General features: G+C 51.3%; 1 protein-coding gene across 4 annotated transcripts in view; it reads left to right on the plus strand.

Moving 5' to 3' along the window:
* TET3 (tet methylcytosine dioxygenase 3) overlaps nt 1-23,017 on the plus strand; it is a 189,078-nt gene that overhangs the window by 1,004 nt on the left and 165,057 nt on the right. For 3 of the 4 annotated variants that reach the window (XM_077474461.1, XM_077474460.1, XM_077474462.1), the window contains exon 2: nt 2,254-2,972. The exons of the other annotated variant lie outside the window; for it this stretch is intronic. In XM_077474461.1, the coding sequence (XP_077330587.1) occupies nt 2,595-2,972 (378 nt within the window). In that variant the 5' untranslated portion in view covers nt 2,254-2,594. The remainder of the gene's footprint in view (nt 1-2,253; nt 2,973-23,017) is intronic. 4 annotated transcript variants of the gene reach the window in all.

Consider the following 23,017-nt stretch of genomic DNA (forward strand, 5'->3'; position numbering starts at 1 on the left):
TGCTCTGTGCCCTCCTCGGTGTGCAGTGTGGATAGTGTGCTCTGTGTGCTCCTCGGTGTGTAGTGTGGATAGTGTGCTCTGTGTCCTCCTCGGTGTGTAGTGTGGATAGTGTGCTCTGTGTCCTCCTCGGTGTGTAGTGTGGATAGTGTGCTCTGTGTCCTCCTCGGTGTGTAGTGTGGATAGTGTGCTCTGTGTGCTCCTCGGTGTGTAGTGTGGATAGTGTGCTCTGTGTGCTCCTCGGTGTGTAGTGTGGATAGTGTGCTCTGTGCCCTCCTCGGTGTGTAGTGTGGATAGTGTGCTCTGTGTCCTCCTCGGTGTGTAGTGTGGATAGTGTGCTCTGTGTGCTCCTCGGTGTGTAGTGTGGATAGTGTGCTCTGTGTGCTCCTCGGTGTGTAGTGTGGATAGTGTGCTCTGTGCCCTCCTCGGTGTGTAGTGTGGATAGTGTGCTCTGTGCCCTCCTCGGTGTGTAGTGTGGATAGTGTGCTCTGTGTCCTCCTCGGTGTGTAGTGTGGATAGTGTGCTCTGTGCCCTCCTCGGTGTGTAGTGTGGATAGTGTGCTCTGTGTGCTCCTCGGTGTGTAGTGTGGATAGTGTGCTCTGTGTCGTCCTCGGTGTGTAGTGTGGATAGTGTGCTCTGTGTGCTCCTCGGTGTGTAGTGTGGATAGTGTGCTCTGTGTCGTCCTCGGTGTGTAGTGTGGATAGTGTGCTCTGTGCCCTCCTCGGTGTGTAGTGTGGATAGTGTGCTCTGTGCCCTCCTCGGTGTGTAGTGTGGATAGTGTGCTCTGTGTGCTCCTCGGTGTGTATTGTGGATAGTGTGCTCTGTGCCCTCCTCGGTGTGTAGTGTGGATAGTGTGCTCTGTGTCCTCCTCGGTGTGTAGTGTGGATAGTGTGCTCTGTGTCCTCCTCGGTGTGTATTGTATTTGTTTGTTTGTTGTGGATCTCATTTGTTTTGTTTCCTCTGTTTATATATAGACAAAGTTTGTTTACACTCATCAGATAATTGTGAATTGTGAGTTCCCTCTACACGTTGGGGGTTTAGTTCTACCCCCCTCCTACACATTGTGGGTTTAGTTCTGCCCCCTCTACACATTGTGGGTCTAGTTCTGCCCCCTCTACACATTGTGGGTTTAGTTCTACCCCCCTCCTACACGTTGGGGGTTTAGTTCTGCCCCCTCTACACATTGTGGGTTTAGTTCTGCCCCCTCTACACGTTGGGGATTTAGTTCTGCCCCCTCTACACATTGTGGGTCTAGTTCTGCCCCCTCTACACGTTGGGGGTTTAGTTCTGCCCCCTCTACACGTTGGGGGTTTAGTTCTGCCCCCTCTACACATTGTGGGTCTAGTTCTGCCCCCTCTACACATTGTGGGTCTAGTTCTGCCCCCTCTACACGTTGGGGGTTTAGTTCTACCCCCCTCCTACACGTTGGGGGTTTAGTTCTACCCCCTCTACACGTTGGGGGTTTAGTTCTACCCCTCTACACGTTGGGGGTTTAGTTCTACCCCTCTACACGTTGGGGGTTTAGTTCTACCCCCTCTACACGTTGGGGGTTTAGTTCTACCCCCTCTACACGTTGGGGGTTTAGTTCTGCCCCCCCTCTACACGTTGGGGGTTTAGTTCTGCCCCCCTCTACACGTTGGGGGTTTAGTTCTGCCCCCCCTCTACACGTTGGGGGTTTAGTTCTGCCCCCCCTCTACACGTTGGGGGTTTAGTTCTGCCCCCCCCTCTACACGTTGGGGGTTTAGTTCTGCCCCCCCCCCTCTACACGTTGGGGGTTTAGTTCTGCCCCCCCCTCTACACGTTGGGGGTTTAGTTCTGCCCCCCCTCTACACGTTGGGGGTTTAGTTCTGCCCCCCCCCCCTCTACACGTTGGGGGTTTAGTTCTGCCCCCCCCTCTACACGTTGGGGGTTTAGTTCTGCCCCCCCCCTCTACACGTTGGGGGTTTAGTTCTGCCCCCCCCCCCTCTACACGTTGGGGGTTTAGTTCTGCCCCCCCCCTCTACACGTTGGGGGGTTTAGTTCTGCCCCCCTCTACACGTTGGGGGGTTTAGTTCTACCCCCCCCCTCTACACGTTGGGGGGTTTAGTTCTGCCCCCCTCTACACGTTGGGGTTCTGGACAGCCTGATGAATCTTGCAGCTTCCAGGTCCCGGGCACTTTGTATTGTGCCAGTCATTGAAGGTTGGTTGGTTTTGGTGAAGTGTGAGGATGACATGACCACTTCTGACCCCAGGAATCTCTTCCTCTATTTTTCTAGGACCCCTTTGTGGAAGGCGCGGCACACCCCCATTCCGGTAGAGCGCGGCGCTCCCTCTGCTTCCGTCACCATGAGCCGCCAGGGGGGGAAGGGGAACCTGCGGGAGATACGTCTGCCGGGCTGGGAGAAGAGAAAGTTGGGGCTCTAGGAGGACCCTTTCCATGGACGTTACACCCCAATGAGGGGACGGCGGATCGCATTCAAGGGTTTTCTAGCAGTAATTCATAGAACTCGATAACATTTCCCGAGCCCCCACACACGGCTCGGCCTTATGGTCTGCTAGATCTGTGGTGGTGAAGATTTGGGTATTGGGTGGAGGGGTCCTGGAAGTTGGCTGTGCGATGATGGAGACCCAGCCTGCCGCGGCACCTCACATGGGGCCCCAAGATATATATGACTTCTGTGACGATGCCGAGGCTCTCGGGAGGCTGAGGACGGTGCACTTACCAGCGGAGCTGATGCCGCTGCCTGCGGAGAAGGCAATTGGCGTTGGTTGTGTGAGTGATGGCGGCGCCATTGGTGGTGGTAGTGCCATGGAAAAACCGGAGCGTCCCCACAAGAAGAGGAAGCGGTGCGGGGCCTGTACTCCGTGCCTGAGAAAAGAAGCGTGCGGCGCCTGCTACAACTGCGTCCACCGGAGCACCAGCCACCAGATCTGCAAGATGAGGAAATGTGTGGAGCTGAAGAAGAAGCGGGTGGTGCCCCTGAAAGGACTGGAGGTAAGTCCCTTCTTGTCTGTCCGTCTGCATAATGTGGGAATATCTGCAGCCTTGGCAGAAAAATGAATCTTCTTACATTTCATAACAATCCACAAGTGTAAGATGTCCTTCCCATAGCGGGAGTGGAACCCGGGCCGCCTGGGTGAAAACCAGGGATCCTGACCGCTAGACCATATGGGAGCTCGCCGCCAACTGGCTGCAGCGTCTGGGTGTCCTGCGCTTGGTACGGCAGAGGGTTAAATGTCAGTGCCGTTACCCTGACGCGCCCGCTACAGACGTACGCGGCTCAGCTGACAGCGCTGGTTTTTTATTGGTTTTTTGCTTGTGTAGTGGGAGGAGTTTATCATCACTGGGATTCATGTGGAACGTGACCTGCAGAGATGGAGTCCCCATTCATTTCACGTGTTTTCACTTCCTTTATCCAAGACATTGATTACATTGATTACATTGATTACATTGATTGCCATTGAGTTGTATTGGAATGTTTTGTTGGCTCTGATATAAATACATCTGTGTGTGATGGTGTTTACGTGTTCACATGTCCGGTCCGTGTCCGATACATGAAATGGGTTGCAGATTCTACGGGAACCGGCAGTTCTGAGTGCTATCTCTATGCATAACTGTATGTCACGCGGACGGCGCAGATCGTAGGCGGGGGGGGGGGCGTTGCGCAGATTGTAGACGGGGGGGCGTTGCGCGGATGGCGCAGATTGTAGACGGGGGGGCGTTGCGCGGACGGCGCAGATTGTAGACGGGGGGGGGGCATCGCACGGACGGCGCAGATTGTAGACGGGGGGGGGGGGGGCATCGCACGGACGGCGCAGATCGTAGATGGGGGGGGGGGCATCGCACGGACGGCGCAGATCGTAGATGGGGGGGGGGGGCATCGCACGGACGGCGCAGATTGTAGACGGGGGGGGCATCGCACGGACGGCGCAGATTGTAGACGGGGGGGGCATCGCACGGACGGCGCAGATTGTAGACGGGGGGGGGGGGGCATCGCACGGACGGCGCAGATTGTAGACGGGGGGGGGGGGGGCATCGCACGGACGGCGCAGATTGTAGAGGGGGGGGGGGGGCATCGCACGGACGGCGCAGATTGTAGACGGGGGGGGCGTTGCGCGGACGGCGCAGATTGTAGACGGGGGGGGGGGGCATCGCACGGACGGCGCAGATTGTAGACGGGGGGGGGGGGGGCATCGCACGGACGGCGCAGATTGTAGACGGGGGGGGGGGGGGGCATCGCACGGACGGCGCAGATCGTAGATGGGGGGGGGGGCATCGCACGGACGGCGCAGATCGTAGATGGGGGGGGGGGGGGGGGCATCGCACGGACGGCGCAGATTGTAGACGGGGGGGGCATCGCACGGACGGCGCAGATTGTAGACGGGGGGGGGGGGCATCGCACGGACGGCGCAGATTGTAGACGGGGGGGGGGGGGGGCATCGCACGGACGGCGCAGATTGTAGACGGGGGGGCGTTGCACGGACGGCGCAGGTTGTAGACGGGGGGGCGTCGCACGGACGGCGCAGATTGTAGAGGGGGGGGGGGGGGCATCGCACGGACGGCGCAGATTGTAGACGGGGGGGGCGTTGCACGGACGGCGCAGATCGTAGACGGGGGGGCATCGCACGGACGGCGCAGATTGTAGACGGGGGGGGCATCGCACGGACGGCGCAGATTGTAGACGGGGGGGGCATCGCACGGACGGCGCAGATTGTAGACGGGGGGGGGGGGCATCGCACGGACGGCGCAGATTGTAGACGGGGGGGGGGGGGGGCATCGCACGGACGGCGCAGGTTGTAGACGGGGGGGTGGCGTTGCACGGACGGCGCAGGTTGTAGACGGGGGGGCGTCGCACGGACGGCGCAGGTTGTAGACGGGGGGGCGTCGCACGGACGGCGCAGGTTGTAGACGGGGGGGCGTCGCACGGACGGCGCAGGTTGTAGACGGGGGGGCGTCGCACGGACGGCGCAGGTTGTAGACGGGGGGGCGTCGCACGGACGGCGCAGATTGTAGACGGGGGGGCGTCGCACGGACGGCGCAGATTGTAGACGGGGGGGGGGCATCGCACGGACGGCGCAGGTTGTAGACGGGGGGGGTGTTGCGCGGACGGCGCAAATTGTAGATGGCAATAACTAAAGCAGACTTGAAGGGTTCTTCTTATGGTACCTTTGTGGCGATTTACTGATCGATACCCGATTAATGTTGTAACATTTCAGACGCTCCAAGTAGAGGACATATAAAGCGGTGTTGTGGCTCCGGTGACAAGGCCATACACTGATCTACGTGATCTGTTGTTCCCTCCCAGCAAAGTGATAAATTGTCTTTCTTGGACAGGAGTGTGAAGAGGCCTTTTCCCTCTTTAACTCTTTGTCACCCGGGAAAACGTTTATTGCACCTATTAGTACCTGCTCCTTGTCCGGCATTCATGAATTGGGGCCATCAGCCCTTCTGTGGGCTTCCAAGCTTCTCTTTTGTGTTTGGGGTTGTAAGGAAACGTGCATCTCCCCTCCCCCGCTCCTCCCTTCCACCCCCACCCGGGGAATGATTCCTGACGTGTGGTATAGGCAAGCGTATCCTATGGCTGCCAGCTGGGTTTTAAACACCCCCACCCCCACAGCAAGCCACATACTGCTTCTATTGTGCATCCTCTTTAGACGGCTTTTCTTAGGCAGAAGTGTAATTGGGGATCTGGCTGGATCACCAAATACGTTGAGATCTTCCTAGTCGGCGGGGAAGAGATTTGCTTTTCTATAATGGCTGCTTGTGGCTGCCTACCCTTTAGATCCTCTACAATGTCCAATGCCACGGTAGATGCCTAATAATCATGTTCCAGCCTGATGGCTTCTGTCCTCCTCACCACTTCACGGGATCTTTGCCGATCGGTGAGACCGGCCCTGCCGTATACAAAGCTCATCTCTTAAATATCAATGGGAAAGGAGGGTGATACAAAATGGTCGGAAGATCTTCTCACCAGATTGTTGATTTCTCCATTTCTTGTCGTTTGTAAAATACTTTTCCTGTAACGTTGTATTTCTTCACGACATGTTTTCTGTATCCTCCCGACTTATCCTTCCCGGCCTACCATTGAGTCGCATATCCCGATGTAGTGCCCGGTCTCTGAGGAAGCCAACCGAGGGGGACGTTTCCATCCCCCAACTCCTTCATGTGTTTTCTTGAAGGTAAAGCATTTTCATTGTTTGGTTTTCCCGGGAAGATTTAATCTGCAGTGGTCCCGGCTGTTAACCGTTGAAAAGCGCAGAGAGATATTTGGTGTCTCCTAAGGTCTGGAGGCCGTGTGCCGCCGTGTGCCGCCGTGTGCCGCCGTGTGCCCTTCCACTCTTGTCCTTGCACATCCGCCAACAACTCGTGGAGATCCCACCTGTGTTTTCCTTCAGTTCTCTGCGCGTTTTTCCCCCACTGCGACCTCAAACTGTTGCGTAGCCGTGAGCCAGGCGCTGATCTACATTGGAAAAGTGACTCACATGCCTTCTAGTAGCGTGTCCTCAGGTTACCTTCCAGGGCCGCGCTCTGCCTCGGTCCACTAGGTTACGCTGTGGGAAACACCCTACTTTGTGAATAAGGGAATTCGACGTTTCTCCATTCTGGACTGTCTGATCAAAGCTTCATTTTCCTCTAATGAAACGCGTTCTACTCAGGAGATGATTGCAGAACATTCAGGGAACCCGAAAACCCGAGAGAGATCCACGCATTTTCATTTACTTCACTCTTACAGGTCAAAGCGTCTCGTTCTTTTTCCTGTTCTGCTCTTCTGGTTCTTTATACTAATAAATAGCTTTTCTTCTGGAAATAGGCATCTGATGCAACCAATTGTATGGGCAGTTGTGACGCCGTCCGTCCGTGGCTCCTGACCACAGATGTCCCTCTCCATCATAGACCATCCTATTCCTTGTGGCCGAGGTTTCTAGTTGTGTGCCCAGCGCTGGCGGGATCTCAGAGCTTTGCTTTCTGCGGGAATGCTGAGCATTTTAGTGCTTCTTTTGAGCTCATTAGTGGGCAGAGACTGCATGTTCCAAACGTTCTTCTATGCAACCAAAGATTTGGAGGGATGCAGACAGTGCAGGAGGAGAAATGCGTCGCATTGTTGGGTCAGGCGGTGGAAACGTCACTTTGTACTGTCAGTACGTTTTCACAATATGAATGTCTGTATAAAAGTACATTCCATTAACTGCCCCTTGTCATGAAACGGAGATCTTCTTCTTAAAGTGACAGTATCAAAAGAGCGTGTGTGTGTGTGTGTGTGTGTGTGTATATATATGTATACACACACACACACACACACACACACACACACACGGCCTGGAAAAAGTATTCATACCCCCTGACATTCCCCACATTTTGTTACACCCAAAACCATAAATGTATTTTATTGGGATTTTATGTGATGGACCAACACAAAGTGTCACATAATTGTGAAGTGAAAGGAAAATGATAAATGATACAAATAAATCTGTGAAAAGTGTGGGGGAGGGGCATTTGTATGGCGCCCCCCGGAGTCAATACTTTGTAGAACCCCCTTTCTCTACAAGTCTTTTTGGGGGTGTCTCTACCAGCTTTGCCCATCTAGAGAGGACATTTCTGCCCATTCTTCTTCTTTGTAGAATATCTCAAGCTCTGTCAGATTGGATGGAGAGCGTCTGTGATCAGCAATTTTCAAGTCTGGCCACAGATTCTCAATGGGATTTAGGTCTGGACTGTGACTGGGCCATTCTAACACATGAATATGCTTTGATGTAAACCATTCCATTGTAGCTCTGGCTGGATGTTTCGGGTCGTTGTCCTGCTGGAAGGGGAACCTCCGCCCCGGTCTCAAGTCTTTTGCCGACTCCAACAGGTTTTCTTCTAAGATTGTCCTGTATTTGTCTCCATCCATCTTCCCATCAACTCTGACCAGCTTCCCTGTCCCTGCTGAAGAAAACCATCCCCACCACATGATGCTGCCACCACCATGTCTCACGGTGGGGATGGTGTGTTCGGGGGATGGGCGGTGTTAGTTTCCCCCACACATAGCGTTTTGCTTTTAGGCCATAAAGTAGAATTTTGGTCTCCTCTGACCAGATCACCTTCTTCCACATGTTTGCTGCCCCCTCCCCCACATGGCTTCTCACAAACTACAAACAGGACTTCTTATGACTTTCTTTCTCCAATGTCTTTCTTCTTGTCACTCTTCATAAAGGGCAGATTTGTGGAGAGACGACTAATAGTTGTCCTGTGGACAGATTCTCCCCCCTGAGCTGTGGCCACCATGATGCTTTGGAGAGGTTTCTCTGATAAAGGTCCAGGCCGACTTTGCTGCATTGGGGGGCCAATGGACGGGGCCATGTATTGGAAAATCTTGGAGGAGAACCTTCTTCCCTCATCCAGAACACTGAAGATGGGTCATGGATGGGTCTTCCAGCATGACAATGACCCAAAACATACCGCCAAGGCAACAAAGGAGTGGCTCAAGAAGAAGCACATTAGGCTTCTAGAACGGCCTAGCCAGTCTCCAGACCTTAATCCTATAGAAAATGTATGGATGGAGCTGAAACTTTGAGTTGCCAAGCGACAGCCAAGAAATCTTAAGGATTTAGAGAAGATCTGTAGAGAAGAGAGGAGCAAAATCCCTCCTGAGATGTGGAAACCTCATCACCACCTACAAGAAACGTCTGACCTCTGTGATCACCAACAAGGGTTTCTCCACCAACTACCAAGTCAGGTTTTGTGAAGGGGTCAAATACTTATTTTACTCACTGAATTTCAACTCCATTTATAACATTTGTAACGTGTTTTTTGGTTGATTTTCTGTCTCCATCAGATAAAATACACCTCTGATAGACCCTTCATTTCTATGTAAGTGGGCAAAACTTAAACCATCTGCAGGGGGTCACAGCTTTATTTGTTAAATTCCCTACTGTGTGTATGTATATATGTATACATACGCAACCCTTTCCATTTGTATGCAATCAGGCCGGCCTTTCCACTGCATAGTTGAAGGTAAATCTAATGGAAACTGAAGAAAATTGTATAATGTATGGCCAGATTAAACCATGGCTTATGGAGGCTATGCAGAAATCCGGCCCTATTAGAAACTTCTAGCCTGTTGGGAAATGTTTGAAACAAAAAAATAAAAAATTATATATATATTTATTATACAATTTTCTTCAGTTTCCATTAGATTTTCCTCACTATGCAGTGGAAGGGCCGGCCTGATTGCATACAAATGGAAAGGGTTGAGGTGTGACCCCCAATATTATACGGTTTTGGTAAATCTCTAAAGAAAAACTGTATAATGTATGGCCAGCCTTAGGGTGGGGGAGAAACGGAATATCACTGACATGTTACTGTCTGTAGTAAAAGGTTCCAGACTGCCAGAAACGTTAATAGCTCTCAGTAGGACCCGCTGTGTTTGCAATGCAGCCTCCTAGCGCATAACCACATGGCAAAATGATAAGAATTTTAGCGGAAATTGAAAATGGCTGACTTGCGTTTCAAGCATGGTTAAAGTGCATGTCAAACGCAGGAAGACCAAGCCTGCTTACACAAGCCACCGATTTCCCAATCTCTGATGAGACCACAAAAAATGGAGGCGACCCCCCCCCACTATGGAGGTGTAGGCCGGATGAGAGATTGGATTCGTATTCTTTTCTGCATAAGACTAGAAACGTGGAGTCGGATCCGGGGGTCCCCCTTTGTTTTGGGATTTCCTGATGGACACAGATCTGGTGTGTGAGGTTTGTTATAATAAATACACCCCATTATTCCCCAATAGTTTACTTGACCTGTGAATCTCTTTCCTTCAGGTACTGTTTTCCTCCTGCGTATTCTATTATCTTAGGAGGTGATGAATTTCACATCTTCCCAGCGTGTCTCGTGAGTTGGAGGTGGGAGAGCGAGCAGAACGCATAATAATGGTGATAAGGAAGGGTGTGAATAAGATCTTCTTCCCCCTCTGCTTATCCATTCGCACAGTCCTCATGGCTGTTATGTGGAGGGTTGGACAGACCTACTTCAATTGCGGTCAGCCATGAACATGGCCTCTTCATATCCAATGTTGGGAAAACTTTGAAAGGGGTGAAGAGCTTAGGGTGGCAAGCACCGTGGAGGTAGATGGGGGGCTTCCATTGGAGAGAAGACTTGGGAGAGGTGAGCATTGGCTGCAGTTGATTGGTCACGTTGCCTGCCTAGCTCCTGGAATTCTGCTACCTAGCACCAGTCTTAGATTTTTAGCGCAAAGGGAGAGCGTATTTTGCTAATGTTACCCCCCGGCATTTATTAAAGTGGGCCAAGCTGTCAACTTCTGCTATTAACTGTTTTTAGGTTGAGGCCGTTCCCCAAATCTGCCACTCTAAACTTTCACCCGGGAGCCCCTGACCTCTGTACCCGATTGTCTGACCTCTGTACCCGATTGTCTGACCTCTGTACCCGATTGTCTGACCTCTGTACCGGATTGTCTGACCTGTGTACTCGATTGTCTGACCTGTGTACTCGATTGTCTGACCTGTGTACTCGATTGTCTGACCTCTGTACCCGATTGTCTGACCTGTGTACCCGATTGTCTGACCTGTGTACCCGATTGTCTGACCTGTGTACCCGATTGTCTGACCTGTGTACCCGATTGTCTGACCTCTGTACCCGATTGTCTGACCTCTGTACCCGATTGTCTGACCTGTGTACCCGATTGTCTGACCTGTGTACCCGATTGTCTGACCTCTGTACCCGATTGTCTGACCTGTGTACCCGATTGTCTGACCTGTGTACCCGATTGTCTGACCTGTGTACCCGATTGTCTGGCCTCTGTACCCGATTGTCTGACCTCTGTACCCGATTGTCTGACCTCTGTACCCGATTGTCTGACCTGTGTACCCGATTGTCTGACCTGTGTACCCGATTGTCTGACCTTTGTACCCGATTGTCTGACCTCTGTACCCGATTGTCTGACCTCTGTACCCGATTGTCTGACCTCTGTACTCGATTGTCTGACCTCTGTACTCGATTGTCTGACCTCTGTACTCGATTGTCTGACCTGTGTACCCGATTGTCTGACCTTTGTACCCGATTGTCTGACCTTTGTACCCGATTGTCTGACCTCTGTACCCGATTGTCTGACCTCTGTACTCGATTGTCTGACCTCTGTACTCGATTGTCTGACCTGTGTACCCGATTGTCTGACCTGTGTACCCGATTGTCTGACCTCTGTACTCGATTGTCTGACCTCTGTACCCGATTGTCTGACCTCTGTACCCGATTGTCTGACCTCTGTACCCGATTGTCTGACCTCTGTACCCGATTGTCTGACTTCCCACCTGTTGAAGCCCTTCAATATGCAATCTATTAACAACCTATTGCACATTTCTGCAAACCCGCTCTGTCATATTGAATGTCCAGAAACCCTCTGACTACCTCGGGGTCTATAGTGAAGCCCTCCGGTGGTCAGCTGAGTCTTGTTGGCATCAGGCCAGATTCTCATAGAATTGATGGAAGGTGCAAAGTACTGCTAATGTACTATTCTCTTTCCTTCTCAGAGCTTTAATGGTTTGTATGAAGATGGCCAAATGCCTTTATTACCAGTCCTTTTCAGAGAGCAGCCTAGCACTTTTCTAAGAAAGAGCTTCTAAACCTACATGGATTGGACACTGGAGGGTCCAATCACAAAGCAGAGAAGGTGACTTTCACAAACCACCTCTGGTGGAGAATGGGTCACTCATGGACCTGAGTGGGGCTCCACCAGAGAAGGCTTGTCAAAGTCTCATTCTCGGTATTCCAAGCTAAGCTCTTGGTGTGGTTGAGGTTGGAGGAGGACAAAGCTTTATGAAGGACATCATTACAAGGGAAGTCATATGAACTCCGAAGTCTCATCCAGGTTCTCGGTGCTCTAAGTTGTGAGTAAAGTCTCTCAAACGCTTGACCGATGAGCCCTTTACCTGTCAATCATACTTTCTGGCTCTGGGAACATCAGGAAATGGTGGAGTTTGGGCCCCTTTCACACTGGCAGAGCCCACCTGTGGATCCACCTGTCCCACTGAGCAAGCAGATGACCCATGTCCACTCCACTGGACCGCCTTGTTTAAATAGGACTGTCATCCGATCCGATTCCCCCATCTGTCTGTTTAGTGGATCGGATGTTGGCTCCAGGGTGGAGGAACGGTCCAATTGGGTCAGCCTGAAAAACTGACAGGTGGACCCGATCATTGCACCCTTTTGAAAGGGCCCTTACAGGATGTGGGGTGAGCACCTCGGCTCCCCCAATAATATGATAATGTGTTCATCCAATGACCAGCAGGTAGGTGACACAGGAATTGGAAAAAACATCCTAGTGAATAGACTCTCCTGGTCTCGCAGTCTGGCAGGAGGGAGCAGAATTGTTTCGGAAGTAGATTACATTGGTTTGACTTGAAAATTGCTGATCACAGACGCTCTCCATCCAATCTGACAGAGCGCGAGATATTCTACAAAGAAGAAGAATGGGCAGAAATGTCCTCTCTAGATGTGCAAAGCTGGTAGAGACACCCCCAAAAAGACTTGTAGAGAAAGGGGGTTCTACAAAGTATTGACTCCGGGGGGCGGATTACTCTTTCCAGGCACTGTATACTCCAATACCTTTAAGGCTAATAAACTGCACAGCTTTTAGTTAGATTGCTCATTAATAAAAATTGGGTAGCATGCGGCGGGCTAGCAGCCAATTTCCACTGCCTTTTTTTTTTTCCCCTCCTCATCAGCCTCAAACATGGAGGGCATAAATTGTCTCACCCACATTGGGGCGAGTTTAATAAGACTGGAGAAAACTGAATGTGGAGCAGCGTTTACTTTCAAAGCTTAAGGCCCCTTTCACGTGGCAGATTGTATGAAAGAGGACAGGCGGACCGTTTTCATGCGATCCCCCCCCCCATAGAGCAGAGCGGGGCCCTGACGGGTCCGCAGAGTGAGCGGAGATCTGTCCTCTGCCCGCTCAGCGCATTGATTCTCCACTGAGCAAAGCGGAGTCTTTTTCTTTTTTTTGTGGTGCAGGAGAATGCGAAGCGGATGCATGCACGTGTCACATGTTGGGTGCATTTAAAATGAATGCCCCCGGGCTGTGCTAACATGCATATGGTGCATTCCATCATGTGGACCGGCCCTTTTAGCGTCTAAAAACGTTCGGATCGGCTGCTCTCGGGTAAAAGTTGTGACATTTTTCATCCTCTTCTTGTAAAGACGGTGGAGGTTTTGGGTTTCCTTAGAAGGCTTCAGTTTCCTCCCACAATCCAAAAATCGATTGTTTTTCTAATGGGTTTCCCCCGAGTGGTGGGGATGGTTTGGAGGCACCTTTTGGAAGGTTGGGAGTCCTACCATTTGTTATCGGTATAAAATGAATACATTTATTGTCACTTCAACAATAGGGATGAAGATCTCTTTGGACATCTTGTAGGGTTGTTGGCGGATGGTGGAGCATACCGTTACCTTTAGAGTCTGGTAACAATCAGGACAATGGGCTCATTGTGTCCGGTATGGTGGAGGGGCGAGCAGATGACTGTGATGAGACTTCAGCAGAATGTGAATGTTCTATAATCTCTCCCATGTATTGTCTCTTCACTCCCTACCCCGAGAGGAGTCTGAATGACGCCCAGCTGGGCCGCCGCCTTCCATTTCCACATTTGTTAGCATTGCATTCAAGAATTTGGAAGAAATTGGGTTTCTTGAACTGGTTGTTACCAACAAATTGGTCAAGATATCCCATAATGATAGAGACTATTAATACTGTTATTGGTAATGTGGCTGCAAGTTTGGTATTTACATGTGATCTATTGTACATTGACCCCCCCCCCCCCCTCCCAGAGAAATGCGATAGACCCGAGACCTGCAGTTATGCTACAATGCGATCTTCTCCTTGTGAACCAAACCCAGTCACACATAGAGGTCCATATATACAGCTCTCCGCACCGCGTGTTCCTCGAGGGATTCCAATCCCGGCTATGCAAAAACTAACATTAAAGCCCAACTCCACCTTTAGGTAAAAAATAACAGCTATTAAAGGAAAAAGATTTTTTTTCCTGCAATAATCTCCTCACTTGTACTATCCCTTGTAAGAGTGGCCATACATGGGTTCAAGAGGGACCAGCTGAATCTGGATCCATGTATGGGGACAGTGGCTGTAATCAACGTCTGTACAACCAGTCTATCAGAGCAACGTCGCTTGATCAGCGCCTCTGGCTACAGCCAGCAGCACTGATCATTGTATTCTGACAGCAGGGAAGTATCCCTGCCGACGATGGAGCTCTCCCTGCCGACGATGGAGCTCTCCCTGCCGACGATGGAGCTCTCCCTGCCGACGATGGAGCTCTCGCTGCCGACGATGGAGCTCTCGCTGCCGACGATGGAGCTCTCGCTGCCGACGATGGAGCTCTCGCTGCCGACGATGGAGCTCTCGCTGCCGACGATGGAGCTCTCGCTGCCGACGATGGAGCTCTCGCTGCCGACGATGGAGCTCTCGCTGCCGACGATGGAGCTCTCGCTGCCGACGATGGAGCTCTCGCTGCCGACGATGGAGCTCTCGCTGCCGACGATGGAGCTCTCGCTGCCGACGATGGAGCTCTCGCTGCCGACGATGGAGCTCTCGCTGCCGACGATGGAGCTCTCGCTGCCGACGATGGAGCTCTCGCTGCCGACGATGGAGCTCTCCCTGCCGACGCAGCACAGCATTACAGATATGTTGCGTTTCCTCCATACGCATTGAGCTTGTTGATGGGAAATTGGATAATTTTTTTGTAAATGATGAATATATGGCCAGCTTAAGACTCTCTATTCCATCATCAGGCCTAGTCCTCTTTCAGTTTCTTTGACCCCACTATTTGTGAGCCCAGGGCATATTTTAGATATCCCCTTGGGGGGAGGGTGGGGGGTGTCGTCATGTTGGCCTGGGCTCCCAGCACAGTGTTGATAACATAATATGAGCGCCATTCTCTGCTTCTCTGAGGACCTCCAACTTCAGAGCGTTGGAAGGAACCCGCTCATCACCAGACCAGCCAGAAGAACTCAAGTCGGATATAAAATTCAGTTTTGTGTTCATTTTAAAATAATTCCATGTATTTTTCCATAAATCTAGAAGATGATGGGAGCCAATGAGGATTCCCTTCCTCCCTAAAACGAAACTTCAGGCAGATATAAAAAGACACGATAGTCCAGTAATGGGGGCTACAATAATGGGGGCTACAATAATGGGGCTACAATAATGGGGGCTACAATAATGGGGCTACAATAATGGGGGCTACATTGCTGTGTATGTGGTGAGGGGGTTCCTGGGAGTTCAGCTATGTAGGTCTAGTATGATGGTTGGGATATCCACTCTCATGGAATAAAAATGCTCTTTAACAACCAGAGCGTGCTCCTCTCCCATCTCCTCTCCCATCTAAGCTCCCTTCATATGGCCCGAGAGGCTTCTTTTGTGCAGATTTAATTATTGATTAGGTAGTAGAACGTTCTGCTGCTCCATTGTTCTATTCAAATTCTAGGCTCTGGCACTCTTGTGAGAAACCCAGAGGTATTTGTGAGGGATGGTGGGCAGACCCCGTCAGTAGCGGAGTGTCGTACAACCAGCTACAGCCTGGGCAGGAGGCATTCGATATGCACAGGAAGGCCATAGAAGAATGGTAGACCCTGAACCTAAAAGTGGATCATACGATTAAGGTTGAGGGGGGTGACACCTACCAGATGGGGCACTCTCAAGCTTGGGGACTTGCACGATGCATTGTCTGATGGAATAAAGCTTGTTGAAAGAAAGTGATGTCTTTGGACTGGAGTTTGTAGGGGGGCAGGGACGGTTCCCATTGTTGGCACCCATAGCCACAGGGAAGATCGGAGTTTCTAGCGCTGAGACTGTACTTGGATCTGGCTGTTGGGAAATGTTCTAGACTTTACAACAAATGTTTAGAATTTTTTTTATTAGATTAGTTGTACACAACACTATCATAAGAGGGTGGTGTTCTGTAGTACAGCAGGGAAGACCTCAGACAGGGCTGAACACACTGCTTTGGGGTTTCCAGTGTAGCATAGGCGGTGGTCTTGCGTGTGGAGTGGTGCAAGGCTGAGGCCAGCTTATCCATGATTTTTCTTTTCTTTTTTTTTTAAATTCTTTCTTTAAGGAATGCTGAATATAAAGTATGCGAAAAAATACAACGTTACAATTATCTGTATCTAATATTAGTTATTCATAAGACAAAATAACAACTCGCACTGGTCAATGTACATTTATGTGGAGTAATCAATGTTTTATCTAAATGTGTTAGTGAATGTAGAAATGATGGCCAACGGGTTTCAACAAACTTTATCTAGCAGATCATCTGGGACAGTGAGGGCACCTTCTGTCCGGAGAGAAATAAGAGAAAAAAATAAACTGATCATAGTTCCAATAGACTGTGCTAAATAATTAGTACAGACAACTGGGGGGAGGATGACCCTCCGGGGGGGTAAGACCAGCTCATCCCAGTTAACTAGGTATTAAAGCGGACCTCCACCCTGAAGTGGAAGGTCCGCTCATCTGATCCCCCCCCCCCAGTGCCACAATTGGCACCTTTCAGGGGGGGAGGGGGGTGCAGATACCTGGATAATCTAGGTATCTGCACCCACTTCCAGGAAAAGCCAGGTGCCCCCCCCCCCAGTTGTGTTCTGGGAAACGCACAGTTCCCAGTGGGGACCAGCAGAGACACGCAGCGCAACTTGCGCATGCGCAGTAGGGAACCGGGCAGTGAAGCCGCAATGCTTCAGTTCCCAATTCCCTGACAGAGGATGGCGGCGGGGGCAGCGGAGAGACGAGCGATCGCTCCTCATCTGCCGCCGTCATCGCTGGACCCCAGGACAGGTAAGTGTCCATTTATTAAAAGTCAGCAGCTGCAGGATTTGTAGCCGCTGGTTTTTAATATTTTTTTAAAGGTGCAGCTCCTCTTTAAGGCAGTCTATTTTAGTGAACTGGTCCTAAACGGCAGATTTTGTTTAGAAAATGGAACCTGGGAGTGGTACCAACATGGGATACCGCAAACCACGCTATTTTCTTATTTATGGGAAAAACGGGCAGCTAACCACATAAACTGGATGGGGGTGAGCGGCACTTTTTTCAGACAGGCAGTGGTCTGCGCACTATAGAAACCTAGGAGCACACTGGATTTATGGCAGGATCAACAAGTACTTGCAGCTTTTTTTTTTTAACAGACATAAAAATGGGGAAATGATTGTATTAGAGGTGGACTGAATGTATTTTCTTTTGCCCCCACTTTTCTATTTTTCGAATAGTTTGATTTCTTTATTAAAAGTATCTATCTCTGCTTGGCTGGCAACAAGACTTGATGGCACAGCCTTGCTCACCATCTGGCTTTGTTTGAAGACTGCCATCTATATAAAGGTGATACGGCGTGATTTTTTCCTTTGTAGCTCGGTGTGGTCAGTTCTTGTGGAGGTTGGTGCCGGAGTGGCGTGTTTTGGGAAATATTCCAGTACACGAGGACAGGATGCCCGGCAAACCTCTCAAGCACATGGCTAATTAGCCTACGGGATAAAGCAAGCAGCGCTCCCCACACATTCCTTTGGCAGTTTTGTTCTCCAGCGTTGGTACGCGGAGGGCACAGCATGTATTTGGAGTATTTGCTTTGCCTAATCAGCCTAAAATGGCATGAATGTGAACCGTGTGATCTGAAACCACGCGGCCTCTGAAAATGACCCGGACTTCCCACAGCAAAGCTGAGCAGCGATGCAAAGTGAGTGAGATGTCAGCCAGCCTACCCTTCAGGTAGAAACACCGACACCTCCGTAATAATGGCCTTCCGGGTCCAAACTTCCGCATTTGGTTGTCTCATCATAAAGAGGATAATTAATATCTTTACCATCTTATTCTCTTACTTGGCATCTTGTGTCCTGGAGGACGTTAGAGCTTAGATGGGTTCATATAAAACCAATTTCAAGAAACCAGAAAATGGGAACAATCTACACCAGTGATTCCAAGCTACCAATAGAAACCAATTGGTGAGTGAGAATGAGTCTGTGTGAACGATGGAAGTTCTCGTTATTGTATTTGTGTCCATTGTCTGCAACTGATAAAGAAAAATTCATGTTTGTTGATAGAAAGGAGACGGATCCTCTCATGAGGAGCATCCAGACGGCGAGGTTCACTTCAGCTTCACTGGACGGTTGTGCTACAGACTTGACCTATGGTTATGGAGGGAGGAACGTGCCGGTGTAACATTGGAGAGTATCTGGTGCAGCTCTGCATAGAAACCAATCCGTTTTCCAGCATCTCTTGCCGAAGCTTCACCGAAGAAGCTGATTGGCTACCATGAAGCGGATTTTGCACTCTCCACTTTTAGTAAATCTCCCCCATTGTGTCTGTCGTAACATTCTGATACTTTGTGACCCTGACATGGAATACAAGGCTGGGCTGATGTATGTAAATCTTGTGTAGCAAACGTCCCAACTGACCACGAATGGAGATTGGACTATTTCTACGGGCAGGAAGACCTCCGAGTGTTCCGTGAATGAGGGCTGATCAGATCATTCGTGGACATAGAATGATATAGAAGCCGTTTCATTTCGCTCCTCATTCCTTTTGTCCCTCGGATGTTCTCGGCGTGTCTCCAAAGTGAAGGAAAATGTTAGTCCTACAACCATGTGGGGCAAAGTTGTGGAAGGAGGTCTTCTCTACCGATCCCTTCCAGGCCTCCTGGTGGGCCAAACGTTTGATGGACTTTTCTTTGCGTGGTTCCACGTTCTACGTATTCCGTGGTTTCTACCTTCAATTACACAGAAATCTAAAGCCAAGGAAGGAATTGTCCGAGGATCAGCCTAGTTATCCATAACAGATGAGGCAGAGGTTAGTAGGAAGGAGTCTAGGGGCATGTCCACTTACCTCACAGAGCTATGCGGAGTTATGTTGTCATCGAGTTCCCATTGGGCTCTGTGTGGAGGATTCCGATCCTTCATATCTGATGGTATCTATGGGAAGCGGCTCCATTTCTCGTTTTCAGATTTGTTCCTCCATATTTATGGAATATTTCGGCTTTCACGCCTGTGTTGGCTCTGCCTTTGTAGTGGACCCGGTAAAAGCCGAATTTGTCTTCGTATTGCGGCTCTTTCTGCAACGCTTTCCCTGCAAAGGAACTTCAGTGACTTTTAGCGCTGCTCCTCTTCTGGGTTGAATGATGGGCAGCATTGTCCAGCCTACTTCCTCTGATCCCAGGTTGTCAATGACCCACCGCCTTGGGTCCAAGAGAAAGCACCACTATGAAGAAAGGAGAGGAGGATGGATCTATGATGTCACCAGACTGGCCTAAAAACTGGGCAGAATGAAGGTATGTATACGGTAGGTAGCCATTTTTTTTAAATATTTTTTGGGGTAGAAGCTGGATTTTCATTTTAATGTAGTAATACGTTTTCAGATCTTAAGAGAGAAATATGACTGATTTCCTTCTGAAAATACTGATTTCCTGGCTTTAAAGGAGAAGTACAGGCTTTAAAAAAAAATAATCAAACATTCGCACTCACCCGCATCTTTGTGATGCTGCAGCTGATCGCTCCATTGCTGGTCGGCTCTGAGCGGAGAGCTGCGAATGTCAGTCACCGCTCTCCGCTTCTCCAGAGCTGGCTGGGGGAGGGGGAGGCATGGCAGCATCTGGCTCTGAGGTCATCTTTAGATGGCTCCTTCCTGAATTTGTGTTCTCACTTTCTGATCCCAGGCTTTGCAAATGGGGCCTAAGACTTCGAATCGTTCGATCTACTGGTTAAAATGTAAAGAGAAAGCTCAGTCTGTAAAGAAAAAAAAAAAGCAGCCCCAGAGAACGTTCGGGGTGTGACATCATACACGCCCCCAGCATTCTGTCTGATGTCATGCCCCGAGCGTTCTGTCTGATGTCACGCCCCGAGCGCTCTGCCTGACGTCACGCCGCGAGCGCTCTGCCTGACGTCACGCCCCCCGAGCGCTCTGCCTGACGTCACGCCCCCCGAGCGCTCTGCCTGACGTCACGCCCCCCGAGCGCTCTGCCTGACGTCACGCCCCCCGAGCGCTCTGCCTGACGTCACGCCCCCCGAGCGCTCTGCCTGATGTCACAGCCCTTGTCACAAGACAGCTGTTGCTCCAGGAAGTACAGAGGATACTTTAGCGGCAGTTTTGACCCCATAGACTCCATTGGTTGCTACTTTAAAGTGGGGATCCAGACAGCATTCTTATTTATATCTGGATAATGTTTTTGTGTCTCCATTGGGGATATTCCACTCCAACCCTCCCCCATCAATCCAAAATGAAAGGATTGCTTTGGCTTGAGTTACATTTCCTCTCAATGCTGAGGTTGGTTTTAGCAGGACAAAGCACACAATGATTGCTGTTACCATCATATGAATCTGTAATCTCGCCATTGAGGAGCCGCTGGGAGGTAGGGACAGTCCGGGTTTTGAATCATGTGTCCGGGTTTCAGTCCATCCGAAAACCGGACATATTTGTCAGACAGGAATGAGCCTCAGAACGGGGCCTGACAGGAAGGTGAAGGGGCACAATGTCTGCCACAGAGGTGTCCCAGGTCTGTTACAATCCTATATTATATAAAAATAATAAAACATTTACTGTGCGCTGCTAAAGTGTTTGGCTTGAAGAAAAGGTGGCGACCCTTCTGGTGGAGGCATCCCTTCCCCCCGGCATCCCTTCCCCCCCCCCCCCGGCATCCCTTCCCCCCGGCATCCCTCCCCCCCCCCCCCCCCCCGGCATCCCTTCCCCCCCCCCCGGCATCCCTTCCCCCCGGCATCCCTTCCCCCGACTTGCCAGGTCTGGAAACCCATCTTCTCTGGCACCTGATTATCAGATTATTGGCTCTCTGGAATAGAACTGTTTGATAGGCTGCAGCCCCGATCGGTCCCTACTGTCAGAATACAATGGCGGGGAGGATTCCTCCATCCACCTTGTATAGATGGGGAATCTGTTCAGTCATCTATGGTCCACCTAAAGCGGGTCATACAAGGTATGAGATTTGCTAGACGAGTGGCCCCGCTGACCGCCTGACATTTTCCATTGAGAAATCGAAGGAGTGGAACGGTCAATTGTCACCAATCAGATGTAGCCGCTGTGCGACTATTAGAGCCCAGCAGAAGGAAATCGCCCATCTGTGCTGCAGTGTGGATGGAGGATCGTGTTTTGTGTGTGAATTTCTTATAGGAACCTACCTATGTGCTCGCTCCTGAGCCGCCTGGTCTCCTGCTTCCTATAGGGACCTACCTGTGTGCTCGCTCCTGAGCCACCTGGTCTCCTGCTTCCTATAGGGACCTACCTGTGTGCTCGCTCCTGAGCCGCCTGGTCTCCTGCTTCCTATAGGGACCTACCTGTGTGCTCGCTCCTGAGCCGCCTGGTCTCCTGCTTCCTATAGGGACCTACCTGTGTGCTCGCTCCTGAGCCACCTGGTCTCCTGCTTCCTATAGGAACCTACCTGTGTGCTCGCTCCTGAGCCGCCTGGTCTCCTGCTTCCTATAGGGACCTACCTGTGTGCTCGCTCCTCAGCCGCCTGGTCTCCTGCTTCCTATAGGAACCTACCTGTGTGCTCGCTCCTGAGCCGCCTGGTCTCCTGCTTCCTATAGGGACCTACCTGTGTGCTCGCTCCTCAGCCGCCTGGTCTTCTGCTTCCTATAGGGACCTACCTATGTGCTCGCTCCTGAGCCGCCTGGTCTCCTGCTTCCTATAGGGACCTACCTGTGTGCTCGCTCCTGAGCCGCATTGTCTCTTCCTTCCTATAGGAACCTACCTGTGTGCTCGCTCCTGAGCCGCCTGGTCTCCTGCTTCCTATAGGGACCTACCTGTGTGCTCGCTCCTGAGCCGCCTGGTCTCCTGCTTCCTATAGGGACCTACCTGTGTGCTCGCTCCTGAGCCGCCTGGTCTCCTGCTTCCTATAGGGACCTACCTGTGTGCTCGCTCCTGAGCCACCTGGTCTCCTGCTTCCTATAGGAACCTACCTGTGTGCTCGCTCCTGAGCCGCCTGGTCTCCTGCTTCCTATAGGGACCTACCTGTGTGCTCGCTCCTGAGCCGCCTGGTCTCCTGCTTCCTATAGGGACCTACCTGTGTGCTCGCTCCTCAGCCGCCTGGTCTCCTGCTTCCTATAGGAACCTACCTGTGTGCTCGCTCCTGAGCCGCCTGGTCTCCTGCTTCCTATAGGGACCTACCTGTGTGCTCGCTCCTCAGCCGCCTGGTCTTCTGCTTCCTATAGGGACCTACCTATGTGCTCGCTCCTGAGCCGCCTGGTCTCCTGCTTCCTATAGGGACCTACCTGTGTGCTCGCTCCTGAGCCGCATTGTCTCTTCCTTCCTATAGGAACCTACCTGTGTGCTCGCTCCTGAGCCGCGTTCTCTCCTGCTTCCTATAGGAACCTACCTGTGTGCTCGCTCCTGAGCCGCGTTCTCTCCTGATTCTTATAGGGAGCTACCTGTGTGCTCGCTCCTGAGCCGCGTTGTCTCCTGATTCTTATAGGGACCTACCTGTGTGCTCGCTCCTGAGCCGCGTTGTCTCCTGATTCTTATAGGGAGCTACCTGTGTGCTCGCTCCTGAGCCGCGTTGTCTCCTGATTCTTATAGGGACCTACCTGTGTGCTCGCTCCTGAGCCGCGTTGTCTCCTGATTCTTATAGGGAGCTACCTGTGTGCTCGCTCCTGAGCCGCGTTCTCTCCTGATTCTTATAGGGAGCTACCTGTGTGCTCGCTCCTGAGCCGCGTTGTCTCCTGATTCTTATAGGGACCTACCTGTGTGCTCGCTCCTGAGCCGCGTTGTCTCCTGATTCTTATAGGGAGCTACCTGTGTGCTCGCTCCTGAGCCGCGTTCTCTCCTGATTCTTATAGGGAGCTACCTGTGTGCTCGCTCCTGAGCCGCGTTGTCTCCTGCTTCCTATAGGGAGCTACCTGTGTGCTCGCTCCTGAGCCGCGTTGTCTCCTGCTTCTTATAGGGACCTACCTGTGTGCTCGCTCTTGAGCCACGTTGTCTCCTGCTTCCTATAGGGACCTACTTGTGTGCTCGCTCCTGAGCCACATTGTCTCCTCCTTCCTATAGGGACCTACTT

This window comes from Lithobates pipiens, unplaced genomic scaffold, assembly GCF_037356315.1.
Source record: "Lithobates pipiens isolate NorthernLeopardFrog02 unplaced genomic scaffold, aLitPip1_a1.2 Scaffold_86, whole genome shotgun sequence".
Classification (NCBI taxonomy): domain Eukaryota; kingdom Metazoa; phylum Chordata; class Amphibia; order Anura; family Ranidae; genus Lithobates; species Lithobates pipiens.